This window comes from Anopheles aquasalis, chromosome 3 (genome assembly GCF_943734665.1).
Source record: "Anopheles aquasalis chromosome 3, idAnoAquaMG_Q_19, whole genome shotgun sequence".
NCBI classification, from domain to species: Eukaryota; Metazoa; Arthropoda; class Insecta; order Diptera; family Culicidae; genus Anopheles; species Anopheles aquasalis.
In genome coordinates this window covers 9,952,501-9,970,000 of record NC_064878.1, presented here as the reverse complement: position 1 = coordinate 9,970,000, position 17,500 = coordinate 9,952,501, and the positions used below count along the sequence as shown (strand labels likewise).

Genomic DNA, 17,500 nt, shown 5'->3' with positions numbered 1-17,500 from the left:
GGTGGACTTTTTAAATATGAGACGACGCCAGGTGATCCATCGTCCGGTCGCCCGGTCTTTATGTAACGACGATAGGAGCTGCTGCTTTATGTACTTCGACGCCCCTATATGTTACCTTATACTAGTGGAAGCCCCCTAAATCCGCTCCATGCTACTGGTTGTGGTAGTTTGCGAAATGAAATACTATAACGCGCGGACACAGACACTGCGTCAGCAGTCGGGACGGTCGGGACTTTTTGGCGTCTTCTCGATGAAATTGGATCCGATCCAAAATGTTCGCCTTCTCGTGGCCGAATACACACGGGTGAGCGGTGAGTCACTCCGAGTCCATCCTGTACATTCTGTTTAGTAGCGTTTTCTTCGTTTTTACCGCGATGTTAAGCAGACATGTTAGCGGAAAGCAAACATTGCTTTTTGAAGAAAGCAAACCTGACAATCAACGTGTTCTCCGTTAGTACATATGACGGATGAATATCATATTTCCCATTAGATCTGTAGCATTAACTGTTAATATATTATTCTCCTGTAAACTTGTGACCAACATACGCTGCTGACGATATTTGAAAAAATATAAAAAAAGGAATCGCGTCAATCAATGTTGGACCGATTGTATAACAGATAGCTCTTACTTAATAATACTAATAGTAATCTATTCTATGCATTGATTATGATTGTTTGTACCACCTATCGAGGGCATTCACCTCGCAATTGCACTGGTGTATTGATTTACGAACCGCAAAAGGTGCGATCACCCTCCACCCAGGAGGCAACAAACATCCTAATGCACTCCCACCATCGCAGCCACAGCATGTTCCGTGCGTGACCACCGTAAACTCATCGCTCCTTCAACTCCCGGCTCCAAAGCTCAATGACAGGGAATGCCGCAGGTACAATGCCTTCTCCCTCTGGCGATCGTGGAAAGGGGTGGTTGGATTTTCAAGGTTATATGACCGAACCGAACGCCATCCTGGCGCCCCTCGAACATCAGCTGTGAAGCCCGAGAATCATATGTAAATGTGATGGTATCGGCCTCGTAGCGGTTCCAACTGAACACTTTGCTTTGCCCGCGCGTCTTTGCTCTACTTCCAGTGAAACCACTGAGGTGTGGTGACTCATCACAGGGCCACACCGGCGGTGTGGTTCAGGTGCTATCAGGAGAGTCCTTCATTCGGGTCGATTACTATTGGTGCCCTTTTTTGTTCTTCCCGTTGACCAAGCGCATTCCAATCTTGGCTGTTCGTGTTTTATATGTAAAAAAAAAAGAAAAGAAAACGGTCCTCCCCTCTTTGTCCCCGGCCATCGAAGCAAATTCATTGCTTGCTGGGACGAAAAATCAATATTATTTTTCCCACATTTTCCACTCAACCATTTCCCCAATCGAATTGGCCAATGGCCAACAACGGAGGAGCAGCGAGAGATTATCCGCTCAGCATGTTTTTATGTTTTGGATTTTGCTCCCAAAACGAAGTCTCGCTCGTGAGGATACAGTTCGAGAGAATCGCTTTTCTCTCATTGGACACCACTTTGTCGACTCCTTTAACATTCTTCATTTTTCTGAACGCTCTTTGTCTCTCTTTTGCATTATCCGCTCTTTTGCAGTTTGTCCCTTCAAACAACTCTATTGAAGTGACTCCCCTGCTTTTCCCTGTATGGTGCTTGTGTTTGCATGTGTTTTTGTTTCTTTTGGCACGATTGTTGGCGAAATTGATGGGGTGTACGACAATGCAGATAAGCCCACCGTGGGCCATTAACATATGGCTAGTGGAAGAGGCACATTAAACCACGTTGCTGCCACACAAAACACATCTCCTGTGCACGATATCACTGTATTCATGTCCCTTTTTTGATCGCTAATTTCACAACTTACAGTGTACAGGGATATCCTTTATCTTTTAATACTTTCACCGAAATATTAACGTTCCATCCTCTGTAGAGCGACGATAGTTGCAAAAGGATTTGTTCCTGTAATATGTGTGCACAGTTAGCGAACTTTTTCCCAAAAAATTCACAATTCAACAGTCGCTTGCAGGCGAGTTAGGAGTTGTGGAAAACTACGAGCTACCACTCGTCAGTTCCATATTCCCATATAGTATTTTCAGTTCACTCTCAGTACAGTACCACATCACAATCTTCTCTCTCGCTAGCACAGTCCACCGACCAACTGTTTCTCTCAGTTATGTTCTCAGTTTCTCGCGGCACAACGGATATCCTTTTGCCTGCGCCCTGCTTGGTGGAGGCTCTGAACGATGAATCATCTCTGCTCTGCGCTGGAACCACTCCCGCAAGAAAGAAAGAGAGAGAGGGACAGAGAGAATCGCATCGCAAAAAGTATCCCAATCCAGCACACTTCTCGTTCACAAAATGGCGCTGGCCGAATTGGCACTATTTTTCTTTCACACATTTTTGGAAACTCCTGCCAATCATTTGATATGTTAATTAACCAAAAGAAATTGCTCAAGTGCACACACTTACACGACACAGTCAAATGTCCTTGGTCAACGATTCACAAACACTGCTAGGGGTGGTTCATAAAATTCCTTCTTTTTTGCTCCAAAAAGGCTTACAAAATATCATCGCTATTATCAAGGGATTTCCTCATGGGAGACAACCAGCGAACACAAAAAACCACCCGATTGACACCCCCAGCCACGGCCAGCACGCACTAATGCCACCATCATCGGACATGACCTTTCGTATGTGCCACCGCGTAATCGATCGACCGAACCACGAGATGAAACGAAGTCGTGACCTCGAAAGCAGCGACAAGCACTGAAGCATCGCAGCAGCCCAACCCTCTCACGATGGAAAATTTCACCATTTTTTTTTCTTTATTTGCGCAGAAATAGAACACTTACAACGGGAAAAGCTGCAGCTGTACAAAAGCTCAATCTGGTCGACACAACAGCCACAGCAACAACACCACCACCACAGCTATAATTGCCACTGAAATTAATCCGCTTTTCCTCACGTGTTACAGAGTGTGATGAAAAATTAATTTCCTTCGGTATTTGATATTCCTCTTCACCGCACGCACACACTCGCACAGACCACCACCGCGTGTACGGGGACACCAAACACACCCGTAAACCAGTTGGTGTTGTTGTTTGGTGATTGAGAAAACAACACTTTAATTTTCACGGATTAATTTCGTTTTATATTCCCCTTCTGACTCCACTACTGGCACAGTGCCACCGATGGACAACTCTCCACTCAACTTCGGCGTTGGTTTTTGCGTTCCCGTTCGGATCCCGTTTCAATCCATGTTGGAAGAAGGCTCGCTTGGAACTGGCGAGCGAGGCGCAAACGAGAAAATCCTCAATCTTTCTCCAACCAGACCACAGCTAGAAGTGTGTGAGGAATTTCCACACAGAAAAACGAGAGAGAAACTACAGAGAGAGTTTGTACATTTGGAGAGGGAGAAAATGAAAATGGAAAAACCACGGAACGAGCCACCGAGTGATGGCATCCGTTTGAAGAGTCCTTTTGCTGAGATAAGCGCAGAGAAGGATGGTCGATTCGCTCAGCAAGGACACAGCTGGTCTCTCTCACGCTCTCTTTGCTATCAACGATCATTTGTGGCCAGCATTTTCCAAAATATAAACCACAAGAGAGAGAGAGAGAGAGAGAGAGAGAGAGAAAGGAATGGAATGATACCCTCGGTGAGACTGTGATGTTCCTTCCATCCTGTGCGAGTCATGCGCACTGGCCACCAAGGCACATCGACTACTCCCCCCAACCCCTTCTTTCAGAAATTCTCCCCCTCGTTATCGATTCCACTGCACAACGCATCGTTATGTGCCGAGAAAAGCGTGCAGCAAGGGCTCGAGAGAGAGAGAGAGAGAGCGGGCGCGCGCGGGCATTCCAACACCGTTGGCACTCCACAAAATGTTTGGAAAACGCGTTTTCCGTGTTTCCACAGCTATGAATGTGATGCCACCTTGCCTCCGCCCTTCTCGATATGCTGCGGTTAACGCTACGAAAGACTCGAAAGACGTCACAGCGTGCAGAGTGCGTTGTGCATACGATGCACACGACGATGAACCGGGGAATCCACGTCGGGGGGCCACGAAAATGGGTTCCTGGTGGTGTCCTTATGGCGCCTCCTGTCGGAATAGGCGGCAGGTGCTGCTTTGTGCGCGCGCACTGGCCACCATCAGCAGGTATGATGGCATGGGGTCTCTGTGCCTTTAGCAAACGAAGGCGCACCAACTTATATTTACAACCAAAGCCTTCTAGATTGACAGCATCCGCTCTATTGGGGCTTGGTGATCGACACTTTGGTACACAGCTGGCCGCAGCTGGCAGGTTGAAGGGAAATCTCGCATGTTATGCAGCGATAGAGTATGTACACTGATAGCCTATATCAGAACCTATAGGAACAAAATTATGTTGTAAAATCCGAGAATCAGATTCCAAACCGGGCGCCAAAGCATAAGCACTCTAACACTATTATATGTTATTCGATATCATTAAAAAACATTGACGTAAAGTTCAGCAACTGTTTGTACACCCATAAGTACTGAAACACAACACTGTTCATCCAAAAAACTCTCTAAATCGATTAGTTTCCATCGCAAAGACGTAAAATGCACAGAGCAACGGAGCGACAGAGCGAAAAAACACCATCTCGCCGTACGAGCTAAATTGAAATCGATCGATCATATTGATTGCCTAATGTTCATCAGGAATTCCAGCAATCTTCTCGTGCAATTGCGCTTCCATTTTCCCTCGAGAGAGAGAGATAGAGGCGGGAGCTGATCAACATTTCAGCGCCTGGCCACCAAAACAAAACAACGAAAAATGGATTACCGATCATCAGAAGAAATTGAAGAAGTTCCAAAACCCAATTTTATCGTGACGATGAATCATGGTTTTCAAATTCATTCCCCTACGGACGGTCGTTGATATGAGGTCTCTCGGCCTCGGTGGTTCAAGTTTCTTGCCTTGCGGGTTGCCGGGGCATCACGAAACGAGTGAAACGAGTTCTCCCGTTTAGTATCGTATCTCTTTGTGTTGACTGAACTTACAAAATTCAATTGTTACACTGTTTCAAACCCCTGATGGGCCGGTTCAAAACCTTAAAACATTCTGGGAATAGCGCACTGATACCTGACAGCTGCCTACTCGATCGATCTGACGTCAACTTGTATATTTTCAGTTTTTATCCTCCTTTTTCTAGTGCCTGACAAATGATACGCAAAGGTATCATAAGGACGAAATTTAATTGTTTTATGAGGAGTAGAAAATACATCAGCACCCCGAATGGTTTTGCCTAAATTTATGGATCTTTTCCGTAGGCTGCCGGGCAATATCGGTAGCCTTCCAGGAATAGGAAAGCCAAATTCTTCCCGAAATAAAAAGCAATGCCCGGGAGGGTTTATATACGAAAAAAAAACCCCATCACCATCGACCTTTTGGCTTGAGAAGAGCCATCTTCACGCACAACTCTGTTTCTTCCATTCAATTACACCCCCCAGGCCCCGCTCGAGCTCACTCTTTCTCCCTTATACAGTCTCTCTATCTCTCTCTTTATGGGTCTGAGGCCATAAGCCTCCTCTTATGGAGCAAATTTGGACTGCCTCGCGGTTTTTGCTATCTCGCCGGCGAACAGCAATGCGTCCTTCTTGGAAATACCAAAGGATACGGAGGACATTCATCGTCACCAAGCTCCAGTGAAGCTGAAGTGTCTGAAGCGTAACGAGTTTTGAAGCGAGCGCAAGCAAACATGAACCCGCTCGCTCTCTCTTTCTCTCTCGGTCGGTCTTTGGCTGCTGGAACTTTCCAGTGCGTTTTCTGGTTGACGATGAAGCCGCAGCCACCGCCATTGGGATGGCAAGGCTGAAATATGCCCGTTACGCTGTCTGAAGACTCGCCCTCCCTATATCTCGAGGAGGTGTAGGTGGCAGTATAAATGTTGCCAACATATTGGAACGCACGGTGCCAACGTGCGCTGAAGCTTTTCCCAGTCTCGCTGTGTTTGTGATGAGCTTCTATTTTTAGCCAGCAACGGCAAAGACCGCAGCCATCTTCCTGCCCTGCAAGTGTCCAACAGCTAGCTGATCTTTTGTGGAAACTCAAGTCCTTGTCCTTATCTGAGGCTCTTTGTCGTCTCAACAATAACAACGATAGCTTTCCGATGGGTTTCCTACCCTAGCTGTGGAAACAATACTTGAAATTATGCAAACCAAAGTTAAGCATAAGCTAGACGCAGGGGCGATAGCGATAATTTGAGCTTTGCTATGCTCATTACGCCGGGCGTACGCCTGGCTGGAGGATGACCGTAATCACATTCGCACAATTGCGGTTCATTGTGATCCCACCAGCTAAAACTGCGTCACGGCGGCTGACGTAACGAGCGGGTATCGATCTGTCTCCCACACTCCAATCAGCCCGCATTCCACCCCTTTTTCTGCACCGTTCGCGTCCGTCACTTCGCTACTCTCGCTAGAGAGCAAAAGCATCATCTCGCAGACATAAGATAATCTGCACTGCATGTTGCAAATAACTTACCGTGACATCTAACCAAAGGGCTGGAGGAGGGTTAGGGCAACATATGGCTTGCCTTGAACTCTCCACCGTCGTCGAAGCCAACCTACAAACCGTTCGGTTTCCTAGAAAGAATCTTGACCGCAAATTCCCGAACGCGTAAATAAAGCTCCTCGGAACCCAACTTCCGAAGTCAATTAACTGCAAATTACCTTAACGCTCTCGATGGGACACCACTCTTAGACTCCAGGAAACTGTGGAACAAAATTCAGCGCCATTGCTTTCCTCGCGGCCACGGTTTAATTATGTTTCTGTCACTTTCCGGCACTTCGGCACCGGATTGGCAATCATTATCGCTGCCACACAGCCGACTGGGATGGCATGAATTGCGTCAGCCAATCCACTCCCTTCCAGGCACGAGAAAAATCGTTTAAAATCATGTAACCGTAGGCATTGGAAGAGTAGCCGTCCGTGATTTGATTGTTAGCAAAGTAGCCTACGGCTCAGAAAACGCAAAGAAGGCTTCCGAGGACGACGAGTTCATGTGAATTCTTCACTCTAGAGGGTTTTGGGCCCAAAAAATAGAACTATTTAAAACACAGAATACGAACACAAACCCACGAATAATTTTGGAAGCTCCACCAAACGCAGCCACGTGTACCGACGGATCGAAACCACGCTCCCACACTCCGGTAAAGTCTGTTGAACCACCTTTTTAAGGTTAGTGGTTTTAACCTTTAAATTATCGACCAAGGTCCCCGGGCAGGCTGGTACATCACGATCACACCATCGCACGTGCGTTCTGGCCGGGCGCGCGAGGAGGCCCACCACACCACAGTCCGTTGCCGATGGAAAATCGAACAACAAATCACTAGGCCCTGGGGGTGGCCGCTACGGCGTGGCACAACGTGGAGTGATAATGGTGATAACACTGCAGGAGACGACGGCTACCAATTTGAAAAGCAAGCAAAAGGCAAGAAGAAAACTCCTGACAGATAACTGAAATTTATGGTCTTCAATTTACCACCGATCGGTCGGTCGGTCGGTCGGTGTAGTGTTCGTTGGTTGTAGCAATTTGTGCTGACGTCCTGTTCCTATTCCTGAAGCTACTCAAGTGGTATCCGTGGTGGTGGTGCTGCTGTTGTCGCTTTGTCCTTTTGCCAGTGTGGATGAAAGGATAGCATGGCCAGCACGACGGTGGCCATCTTGCGTGACATCCTCCTACGTTGGTGTGTCCGTGTTCGATCGAACTTTGAATGTCCGTGAAGTTTTACCTCCTACATTGCTTGAAGAAGGTAAGCATCCACCCGGAGAGGGTTGGTAGACAATTTACTTGGTGTATTATCAACAATTAAGCACAGTGTCTGCTCTTTCTCTCGCCATCCTGTCAGGCGAGCCAACATTTCATCTCGAATAACGTGAAGAGAAGCTTTTACCATCGACTCTACATCAGGTGCTCCATCAGGCATCAGGCTTCATCACTAATGGAAAGCAGAAAAATACTCACTCCTTCGAATGCGCACGATGCGGCGAGACAAAACGCAACGAGGGTAACGGACACCGACAAAATGGCTCCAACCAATGGTGCGTCATACTCTCATACTCATTCCATCGGCGTCTACCACAACCAGACCGAGAAGAACCACTAGCTTCTTCCCAGGAGCTAAAAAAAAAAAGGAAGGTCTTTCGCTCCCAGACAACCAGATTTGCTCTGCACCATTTCCGGAACGGCACAAAGCGGTGAAATTGCGAAATCGTCGTAACAGCGCGCCACAAAGAGCGTGGCGATTTGCGTGGTCGGAATCGAAGATTTCGAGCGTTCCACGATTCTTGCTCCGATTCCGTGGTTTCGTCTTGGTGTGTATCCCAACCATGGCACGTTTGCCGGTGTTATCAGCGTTAGGTGGGTAACGGTTTAATTAAAATTGAATTATTTATTTCAATCTCGATCGCCCTGGCCGCCTGACAATGCCAGAACCGACAGGTAAGCACGCACAGGACGGATCGTCCGGTGCGTCCGTTCGGTGTGTTGCGTACACCGGCTTCACAGCGCAACTCTGACGTAGTGGATTGATAATGGCAGTAAACGGATTATCTTACAATTTCGCTCAGAGCTCCAAACGTGTCAATTAATGTTTGCGCCTCCACTGACACGCTAGCGAAGCGATCATCCGGGGCTAGCAGGATAAATTAAGAGCGTAACTTAGCTAATTGAGCTTGATATGGATTTTTTCTTCCTATCGGAAAATGAGCCTCTTTCCGGAATATTGCTTACGATAAACTTTAAAAACTGTATCAACCTGATGCTACGCGCTAGCTGCTATAATGCTACCATTAAGCTAGATTATGTAGCTACGAGAGAGATACTTAAAAACAACATTTTCCATAAGCACACACCCAATCAAATGGCCAGGATTACGAGAGACAACATTTTACATATCATAATTGCTCGTCGCACCACTTAATGGGCACAGGGTGTGTTGCCCTACCATTAGAGACCACCGTCACGATTGAGCAATACAATCAGGCACTCTCTCACTCTCTCTCTCTCTCACGAGACGCTTACCAGTAACGGCCATTGGGTGAGATTAAATTCAAATATTTCAATTTTCTACGAGCCCCCGTGAGCGCCGCCCTACAGGGTGTACCATAAAAAAATGCAAAAATCTTTTTTTGAAGTTTAAAGCCATTTTTTTATATTTTCTACTGTTTCAAAGTATTTCATTCGCTCTATATTTCTTTGTTTATCAAAAACAAACAAAATGAGTGGGTTTGTCGGCCTGTTTTCTCAATTAATTTCTCCAAGCGGATACGAATTCGAGAACACTCTCTGTAACATAAGTGTCCAACTTAGAAGACCAGGCTTTGATGATAAACGATTTCAGCGAACCAACCGTGTATGGTGTTATGGTTCACAGGTCTTAGGTCGAACAAATGCCCATATTGAATAGCCCAACCGATTTAATTCTGGACCGCTTGGAGGGCATAAATCATTCGACCAAAAATTCATGTTTTCCTTCAACCATGTTTCAGACCGTTAAGACGTATCGCAGGGGCCTCCATCTTGCTGAAACTCAACATTTTCTGGTGTTTTGAAGTTTGCTTTAATCCATGCTAAAACGTGTTCCTTCAAAAAAGTGATATAAACATCAATATTCATTTTAGTATTGGATTTTATGAAAACTGGTGCCATTTTCAAACTATGTTTTATCCTGTCTAAAGATGTTTTATCCTTTCAACTATTAAATTACGCTTCACCCTAGCTCTAGAGATTGCTTTTAGGTCATATTTGGCCAACCGATGCAGGCAGGATCTTGAGATATTCGTCTCTTATGCAAGCTTTCATATGGATTGCACTGGATTTCGCTAACTTTTGCTCTGACGGATCCTACCACTTTTTCAGTGCGCTCAGATCGTTGCCGATCACTAACGTGTTTCCTAGGCCTTGGCCCTTCATGAATAGAACGTTTAATCCTGTAAACAATGCCAAGATTACATCTGAGGACTGCTGTTATATCTATGAGATTTCTCTTGGGCGCGAAGCAAACTCGACACTGTCGCCTTTGAATACATTTTTCCGGACAGACATCTTTTGCACGGGTACTTATTATACATCATTTGATAGATCAGACTCACACGAACACAACGATACCCCATAATGCCATATTGCTGTTGAAAAAATACTCAAAACAGAGCAATGAAAGCATTTGCATTTTTTTATGGTACACCCTGTATACACCAGTGCAAAAAAGGGACCGAACAGCCCCAGGAATCGTACAATGGTGTCCTTTTTTCCATTCACTCCTGCGGACCTCTAATGCTCTAGCACTCTCCGATACAGTCCACACCCCCACAGCAGCGAGAAGAAACCAAGGTCCTGCTCTTACTGAATAAAATATAATCTTTATTTATACGCCAGGTCTTTCCGGTCACCCCGGACCCCGGAAGCCAGATCACGAAGTCTTCGGGGTGTCACCCAAGCAGCACAGCAGATGCGAAGTTGGGCGCACCTCGGTACGTTATAAATATTGTAGCAGGTACCTACACAGTCTCAGGCCCCATCATCATTCTACACGAGTCTCCTTCGCCCACAGAGCAAACTCCACCGGGGAGCTGGAGCTTCAAAACGAGCCTACAAATTGAAACCCTACACCGACCGACCACGGTGTCGAGTCCCACGTGAACGGGGAAGGGCACATTTTAAGGTGTCGCGTCCTCATTGCAGCCACCGTTAATTTACTGGTATACGAAGCTGTTTAAGGCCTAGTGGAGGGAGGGATCACCTTACCAGCATTCTACTCACGTTCTATCGTCTTAATTGTGGATAAGGTATTATCTTCCCCCGCAGGCAACCCACCGAGTAAAGGTAAGCACCATTTCTTCGGAACGCTCCAAGTGCTACCACCAGACGCAGCACGCAGCACAGAATTGCCACCAGATTCGCGACGATCCATAAAAACTCGCTCATTAATCATTCTTCAGACAAGGTTGCGACAACGTTTACGATGCGCTGTCGCAGCTCGAGGCTTGATCTTGGCGACTGGCGGGAGAGCCTTTCGTCCTCGAGTTCTGCAGCGATTTTCGGTCCGGTAGGATGGAATGTAAATAAACGTTCCTTCAAACCCTCCGGCAGCCGGATGTCCTGGGGCAAGGGAGGCTAATGGTATAAAAGCTCATCGCCACACAATCACCATGCAGTGTTGGCAGCATTGGTGCCGGAAGGGGAAGCTGCATGGCGCACACACCTTGATGACCTCGTTTTAATTTGATGACGGTTTCATAAAAGTAACGAAAGCACTTCCCGCTGTACGGGATGAGCGTTGTTCGCTTTTAGCGCACTTGAGTAGTCGAAGGATTAAATATTGACCGGCGTTTAATGCATTCAACCATTTGCCAGCTTAGCACTTAGGAACTTATTGGACGGAAGCAGAAACTGCATCAATTATTGAACGGTATTGTTTTTCGATTGTATGCTTTTTGTCAGAATATGGCTTCGGGGAAATTTCTTTCACCAGGAACTTCCAATTTGAAGCGATGATTCACATCTTCTGTTGAGACTATTCTGTTAAGCTTTTTTACCAAATTGAATTCGATTCTTGTTCGCTTTACACTCAATGTTACTACATTGTCAGGGGTAGCTCCAGTTGCTAGTGTTTCGAGTTTTAGCACGCAAGCAACTAATGCAAAAAGGTCTAGGTGGTCTTTAGATAAATGTTCAACAATCATAATGGGTTCATAAAAATATGCTATTCACTTTCATGAAGGGAAAACTTGATAAAAAAATGATGAAAAGACGTCGGACAGAGAAAGTAATGATTGGATTCTTTTTTTTTTTCTACCAACTTTTTTGCTAAGCCGATCAGCATAGACTATTTCTCACTAGTAGCACATACGACAACCATTAAAAATACCATTTTAGTCACCATTTTCCAACATAAAAACCTTTTTGGTAGTCTTACACTATCAGAAACAATTTGTATTTACCGAGACAAACAGAAATTTGCTTGATAAAATGAAAAGATATGAGAAGCAATAATCAAAGTTTTGAATAGGAAAAAAATCCTACAGTACCGTTGAAAATTAAGTGTTTGTTCCACACAAAAAAAACAAGTTTTAGTATCAGATTCACAATCTGCGAACCACCCAATCAGCATCAGAAAGCAAACAAACCATCCCCAGCAAACGCGGCGGAGTTATTGTGAAAACAATCAGCGAAAATCGTTTTATACTCCATTTCCCGCTCGATTACTATCCTAATCCCAGCCTCTACCTTCCCTCTCCCGGACAGTCCATTACTCACATAATCAGCATTTAGCCCCGGTTAAGGTCCCTGTTTGCACTAACTTTTAGGGGGAAATCACGGCCCCTTCACGTTACACGCTTTCAAATTTTCGGTTTTCCCCCAAATCCCCTCGGAAAGCATACACCGCCGGATCGTAAACATACACATATCCAGTTCACTGTTCACCGGTGGCCAGCAAGAGAGAGAGAGAGTGGATCAACAGAGAAAATTGCTGAAATAAACCCCGACAAAAGCACACATCCGTGTGGACCCGTGTGGCCCCCGCGGTGGTGGCTTTGCATGGTTCGTTTGCTGTTTGGTGAGGACACGGGCCGTTTGAGCGGGGTTGTCGCTCGTTCTGATTAAATCTTTCGGCCTCTCGCTCGCAGCGCCTGGTGTCCCCTTGCGGCCATCGATCGCTGGTGTAACGCTTATATTGCGGCCCGCGCCGGCATGTAAAAGACAAGCGGAAACCGTTACAATCCCAATGGTGGCCCGGATTGGAAATTCGATTTCCAATCGACATCTGCCCGGTGTTCTCTGGGGGGGGGGGTGGAGACGTATTCTTTACGCTCTGGAACTGCTGCTGGTTTCTGCTGGAACTCGAACAAACAACGTAACGAAACGGATTGGCGCCGTGCGCTATTGGGAGTTTTGCTGCCGCAGCAAAACTACTCAACTCTTTATGCGGTCCTTCCGTGTACCTGGGGCCGGGTGAGAAGAAGAAAGATAGAGGGCCGGATCTGATAACAAAAAACTTTTTTTCCCCAAACAAACCCCCACCTGGTGGTGGGCTTTTCGCGGTCTCGACGCGGCTACCGTCGCCTGGATGCGCCATCAGCGAATGCGACGTTCGGTTATGGCCGGTAAGTTAAGAGACCAGCAGCAGTAGCAGCAGCAGCACGGACGTACACCGAGCAATGGGTTAACGAAATAACAAGACTTTTTGTGTTTTTATGCCCCAGGATCCTCACCGTACGCCGTGGCGGCATGTATTCGAACGGACAATTCCCCATTGGAGGGGGGCTAGCAGCAGCACCAGTAGGACACGTGCGGCTCGTGTAGGTCGCGTGACGCCTCGTATCCGTTCTGCACACGAGACACCGTGGACGCCACATACAGCTGCGACCCGACTAGCAGTAGTGGCTAACCAGTACCAGCACAAGAGAAGAACAGGAACCGGAGGAACCGATAGGAAGAGCACGACGAGAGGAGCTTGGGCACGCGCACCCAGCTCGAGATGCCGTGGAAAAGCGAAAATTTTCCGCCGAGAAGCGAGAAGCGAAGGAAAAATAAACGAAACAAACGAAAGGAATGGAATGGCGTCGGGTGGAGTGCTCCCGGGCTCCATTGGATCCATTTTCCCGATCTTCACGTCGGTGTCGTTTCCTGCTCCTAACGCTGGACTGCTCTAGCATCGAATGGAAGATGAGCAACGCCATTGCACGCGATGTGTCTCCCAGGAGGAAACTTCCGGGGTTTTTAGTGCCATGGCAGCGATGGCAGTGGCCCTACGGTTTGCCACTGGCCACTCATGGCGCATGATGGGGCGCGCGCGCGCGCGCAAGGCATAAACTAGAAGCACACGGAACACCAGCGGGCGGCCGTGATGTTCTGCATCTTCCTTGGAACACTTGTCACGGATCCAAGTTGTGGAGGGGGTATGGACTGTTGGCACTAAAGCTCATCGGGTTGACGGTGAAGTAGCGATCCGGGCGGACATTCGAGAAAACAAAGCGAAGCGAGCGTTGTTCGATGCTTATCCGATCTTTTGAAAGTTCAGTTCTTGCGAGGACCTCTTTCGTTTCATCGTAATTTCATTTAATTTCTTTCTGTTTGGTTCCCATTTTCAGTTCCAGCCATCAATCCTGGGAAAGTGATTGTCATGGTTGTCTGTTATTGAACTGCCAAGATTTATTCGTAAACGGAATCCGTTCGAGACGACATAATTCAAATTCGTAACCGGGTGTAATATGCCTTCCACTCAGCATAATCGATTGCGAGACGTGTTCCAACGGTTTGCTCCATCCCGTAGCATTTATCATGCCACGTAAACCACCGGCATCAACTGAACGGTGGTGCTGTGTAACGAGTTACGACAAGCAAGTAGAGAAATGGCACCTGCCACACCGCACACAACGGGTAACGATCATCTGAGAATCCTTCGTTAACCGCAAAGGACGCGTGTCCTGGAACCGGAATGGTGGGGAATGGTGAATGGTGGTAAACTTCTTTCAAGGCTTTCACCAGTTCCCATTTCTCTGCTCTAACTACTTACTATCATTCACAATGTACCCTATGTAGAACCTCAAGCTTGCGGTTTGTCCTGACAGCGCAAAAGACACCACCACGAGGAAGACAGCCAGAGAGAGAGAGAGAGAGAGAGAGAGAGAGAGAGAGAGAGAGAGAGAGAGAGAGAGAGAGAGAGAGAGAGAGAGAGAGAGAGAGAGAGAGAGAGCGCCAATGGGTTCCTGTTCCGGTATCACATTCGCAGTGGATTCGATTCGTTGGTAACGTAAGAGGCTTTGATGTGCAAACAAGCCAAGTGCCGCGCAAGGTTGGCCAGTAATCGAAGCCATACCAAACCCCATTAAAACCGTCAATAAACCTCGGGGAGCACACGGTGCAGGGACTGTGCTCTGCAACAGTAAGCAGGATCGTTCGCTTACTACTCACTGCTTAACTGAATACGTAATCCAGAGTACTGTTTGGTGGTTTCAATTCAGTCCCAGATCCGGGGCCAAGGATATGTCACAAAATCGAAACCGAAGGAGGCCGGAGGAGAAAATGCAAATGATGGCTGGCTGGCTGGTTGGTTAGTTCCACCTCCACACCAACACCGGAGACGATAATCCCGTATTGATTTGGAGTGGAACTTTGCACGGAACGAATCCTGCCATGCTCATGCCATGAATATTGATCAATTCGAAAATAATGAGCTTCTGTGAGGTGAATCCGAGAGAAAAGGGGCGGAAATCTGCGTTGTGGCCTCGTGACGAGATTGTTCCAACAACAGCAGCAACATTTGAGGGAGATTTGAATCCGTGCGTCACCGGTGCAACTGATTAATCCATTGCCAGCCAGTACAATCGGAAACAGGATTGTAACGCTCGTTACATGTTCCACGAATTGGAAGGCATTTACTACTAGTTACATCCACAGACTGGTACATTACGTGGAATGTCACTGAGCCATCGTGACCCCAGAAAGCACATCCAGCATTCGTTAAGTTGTATAAAATATCCATAAGTCAGCAAATGAATGGCAAATGGCTGTTTTTTTCTAATCGCCATATGTAGATACAATGGTGAATACAGAATACATTTGTGCATCGAACATCCCCACAAAAAGAAACCTTCCGCAACGATAAATACGATAAAGCGATCCTCCCGACGTACCTTACAGAAACAAACCGGAAAAAACCGGAAGCAGTTTTATGGTTGTCTGCATAGGAAAAGAAGGAATGCATGGAAACTCTACAGCACAGCCCGTGATATTCCACGTAGCGCCACGACTGAATTTCAAATGCGAATCATAAAAAGTTCCTCGGATTTGCACATTCCCCGCTGCTCGTGTTTGAGTTACCGGGAGCGGGGTACAGATAGATCGGATGGCGAAACCGGGCGGATTGTGATCGGCTTTCCAGTGCCGATGGCTGGAGCACCGGATGGCAAAGGTTCCCTCATTTCTATGCCGTCGTGCGAATGCAAAGGATAAGACAGGAGGGCAGGGGAGGGCGTTTTGAACTCATAATTCAAACACCAGAACACCCGAGGCAAGCGGATTCGATGCCATGACAGGAAGAAAAAAAACATGCGCCGCCATATGTGTGGCTCGCTTCATTGTAGCTCACTGGTGGCTGGTGCCAGTAAGTCCCGGCCGGTACCAGTACGCCGATGTGAGGATAACGGTCTAATGGAGGAAAATTGTCCTCTGAGTCATCGCTAGTACGAGCCGCAATGTAGGGCAGCAACATTCGATTGCTCCAACATTGCTTTTGACAAAGAGTCAAGGTTTTGTTCTTCATTTCTTTTAATTAAATGAACTGGTGCAAACTTCTCTTTTCAGATGACACAAAGAGTAATCTATTACAAACATTTAGTGGGCTTATTAAAGTGAATGTTGTGTAAATTAGCTCAAGTCAGCTTAGATGATAATCATTTAGCCAAACGAAATGAATCAGCAATACTCAACAGAATCGAATTGAGGACAATATTCACTCGGGCCTAATAATGTGCAGCAACACCAAACCGATCACCGGCGCTAATGAACCACAAACCGACATCCGGAGTTTGATTGAAAATCGGCCGGAAAATTAGGTTCGACGTCGATTGCAGCGTCGAAGGGTCGAGAAGGATATTTGAAGGCGAATAGCGCCCAGAGGGATTTTGCGGGTGGACACGTGCAAGACGCCATATTTCACCGAAACGTGCAGAAAGGCTGCATAATGTGTTGTGTTCGCACAATCGCAATGTACGCAGAAAATATCGATCGATGCCCACGAAGCCATTCGTTTTTGCCACCACATATGAAGAGGGGAGCCTCAAAGCTCTCCTTTCCTTCCATCCCATTCAAAATGAATGCTAGTGCGCTGGTGGTGTGGAGGCACTGAGGACACATCCTGTTGGCCTGGTGGTGCGGGCCGTAAACGGTCGGCCTGCACACCCGCTGATCGCTGGCCGTTCATTATATAACATTGTGGGGCGTTCGGGGAGGTCCTTGCGCAATGAACATCCTCCCAGGGATGTGCAGCGCATCCACGAAAGGAGGAGTGCATCCAGTGCCCTTGCAACGCAAAAAACTGGTCGCACGTAGGATGAGCACGACTTTTCTCCATCTGGCAGGCGAATCGTCATAAGTGGAGGGTTTAAAACAAAATACAGCTTTTACTTGTTAAACCCATAGCTTATCACTAAGGAAAATCTATGATCATCATTAGAAATTCACAAGATGCACATGACCAGCGTAAACTTTTGCATGCATCATCGCTCAAGTGTTTCAATTAGAGACGACTATTTAATCACGAAGCCACCCTGGACAGGAGTAGATGTTCTTATCAACAAAGGCCACTTACTTGAAACAGTGAATTGAGTGTGGGGCTCACGAAACAGTTGTAAATCCTCCTTCGGCTCACGATCGTCACGGATGATTCACGACATTCAAGCAAACACATAGACCACACTTATCACGACCATATCAACACACCTGCAACCGCTTCAACCGGGAAACGAT

General features: G+C 46.9%; 2 protein-coding genes across 9 annotated transcripts in view; one reads left to right on the top strand and one right to left on the bottom strand.

The window, feature by feature from the left end:
- The window catches only part of LOC126579076 (kinesin-like protein unc-104), a 31,527-nt gene that overhangs the window by 13,970 nt on the left and 57 nt on the right, over positions 1-17,500 (bottom strand). For 7 of the 8 annotated variants that reach the window (XM_050242333.1, XM_050242336.1, XM_050242340.1 and 4 more), the window contains exon 1: positions 17,343-17,500. This exon is cut by the window's right edge and continues 57 nt beyond it. The gene's annotated coding sequence lies outside the window, so the exon portion shown is untranslated. Of the gene's footprint in view, positions 1-2,855; positions 3,281-17,342 lie in introns of those variants that run through there. The other variant, XM_050242334.1, reaches the window with a different exon arrangement.
- On the top strand, positions 7,406-10,713 carry LOC126579247 (uncharacterized). Its single transcript, XM_050242660.1, has 4 exons — positions 7,406-7,459; positions 8,253-8,389; positions 10,406-10,500; positions 10,581-10,713. The coding sequence occupies exons 1-4, from the start codon at positions 7,406-7,408 to the stop codon at positions 10,667-10,669; spliced, it is 375 nt and encodes a 124-aa protein (XP_050098617.1). The 3' UTR covers positions 10,670-10,713.

Bases quoted from the DNA above. Each gene is read 5' to 3' on its own strand.
- LOC126579247 (XM_050242660.1), top strand. From the start codon at position 7,406: ATGGTGATAACACTGCAGGAGACGACGGCTACCAATTTGAAAAGCAAG. The intron at 7,460-8,252 runs GCAAGAAGAAAA...TCGTCGTAACAG, and splicing joins ATTTGAAAAGCAAGCAAAAG to CGCGCCACAAAGAGCGTGGC. The intron at 10,501-10,580 runs GTACGTTATAAA...CTTCGCCCACAG, and splicing joins GCGAAGTTGGGCGCACCTCG to AGCAAACTCCACCGGGGAGC.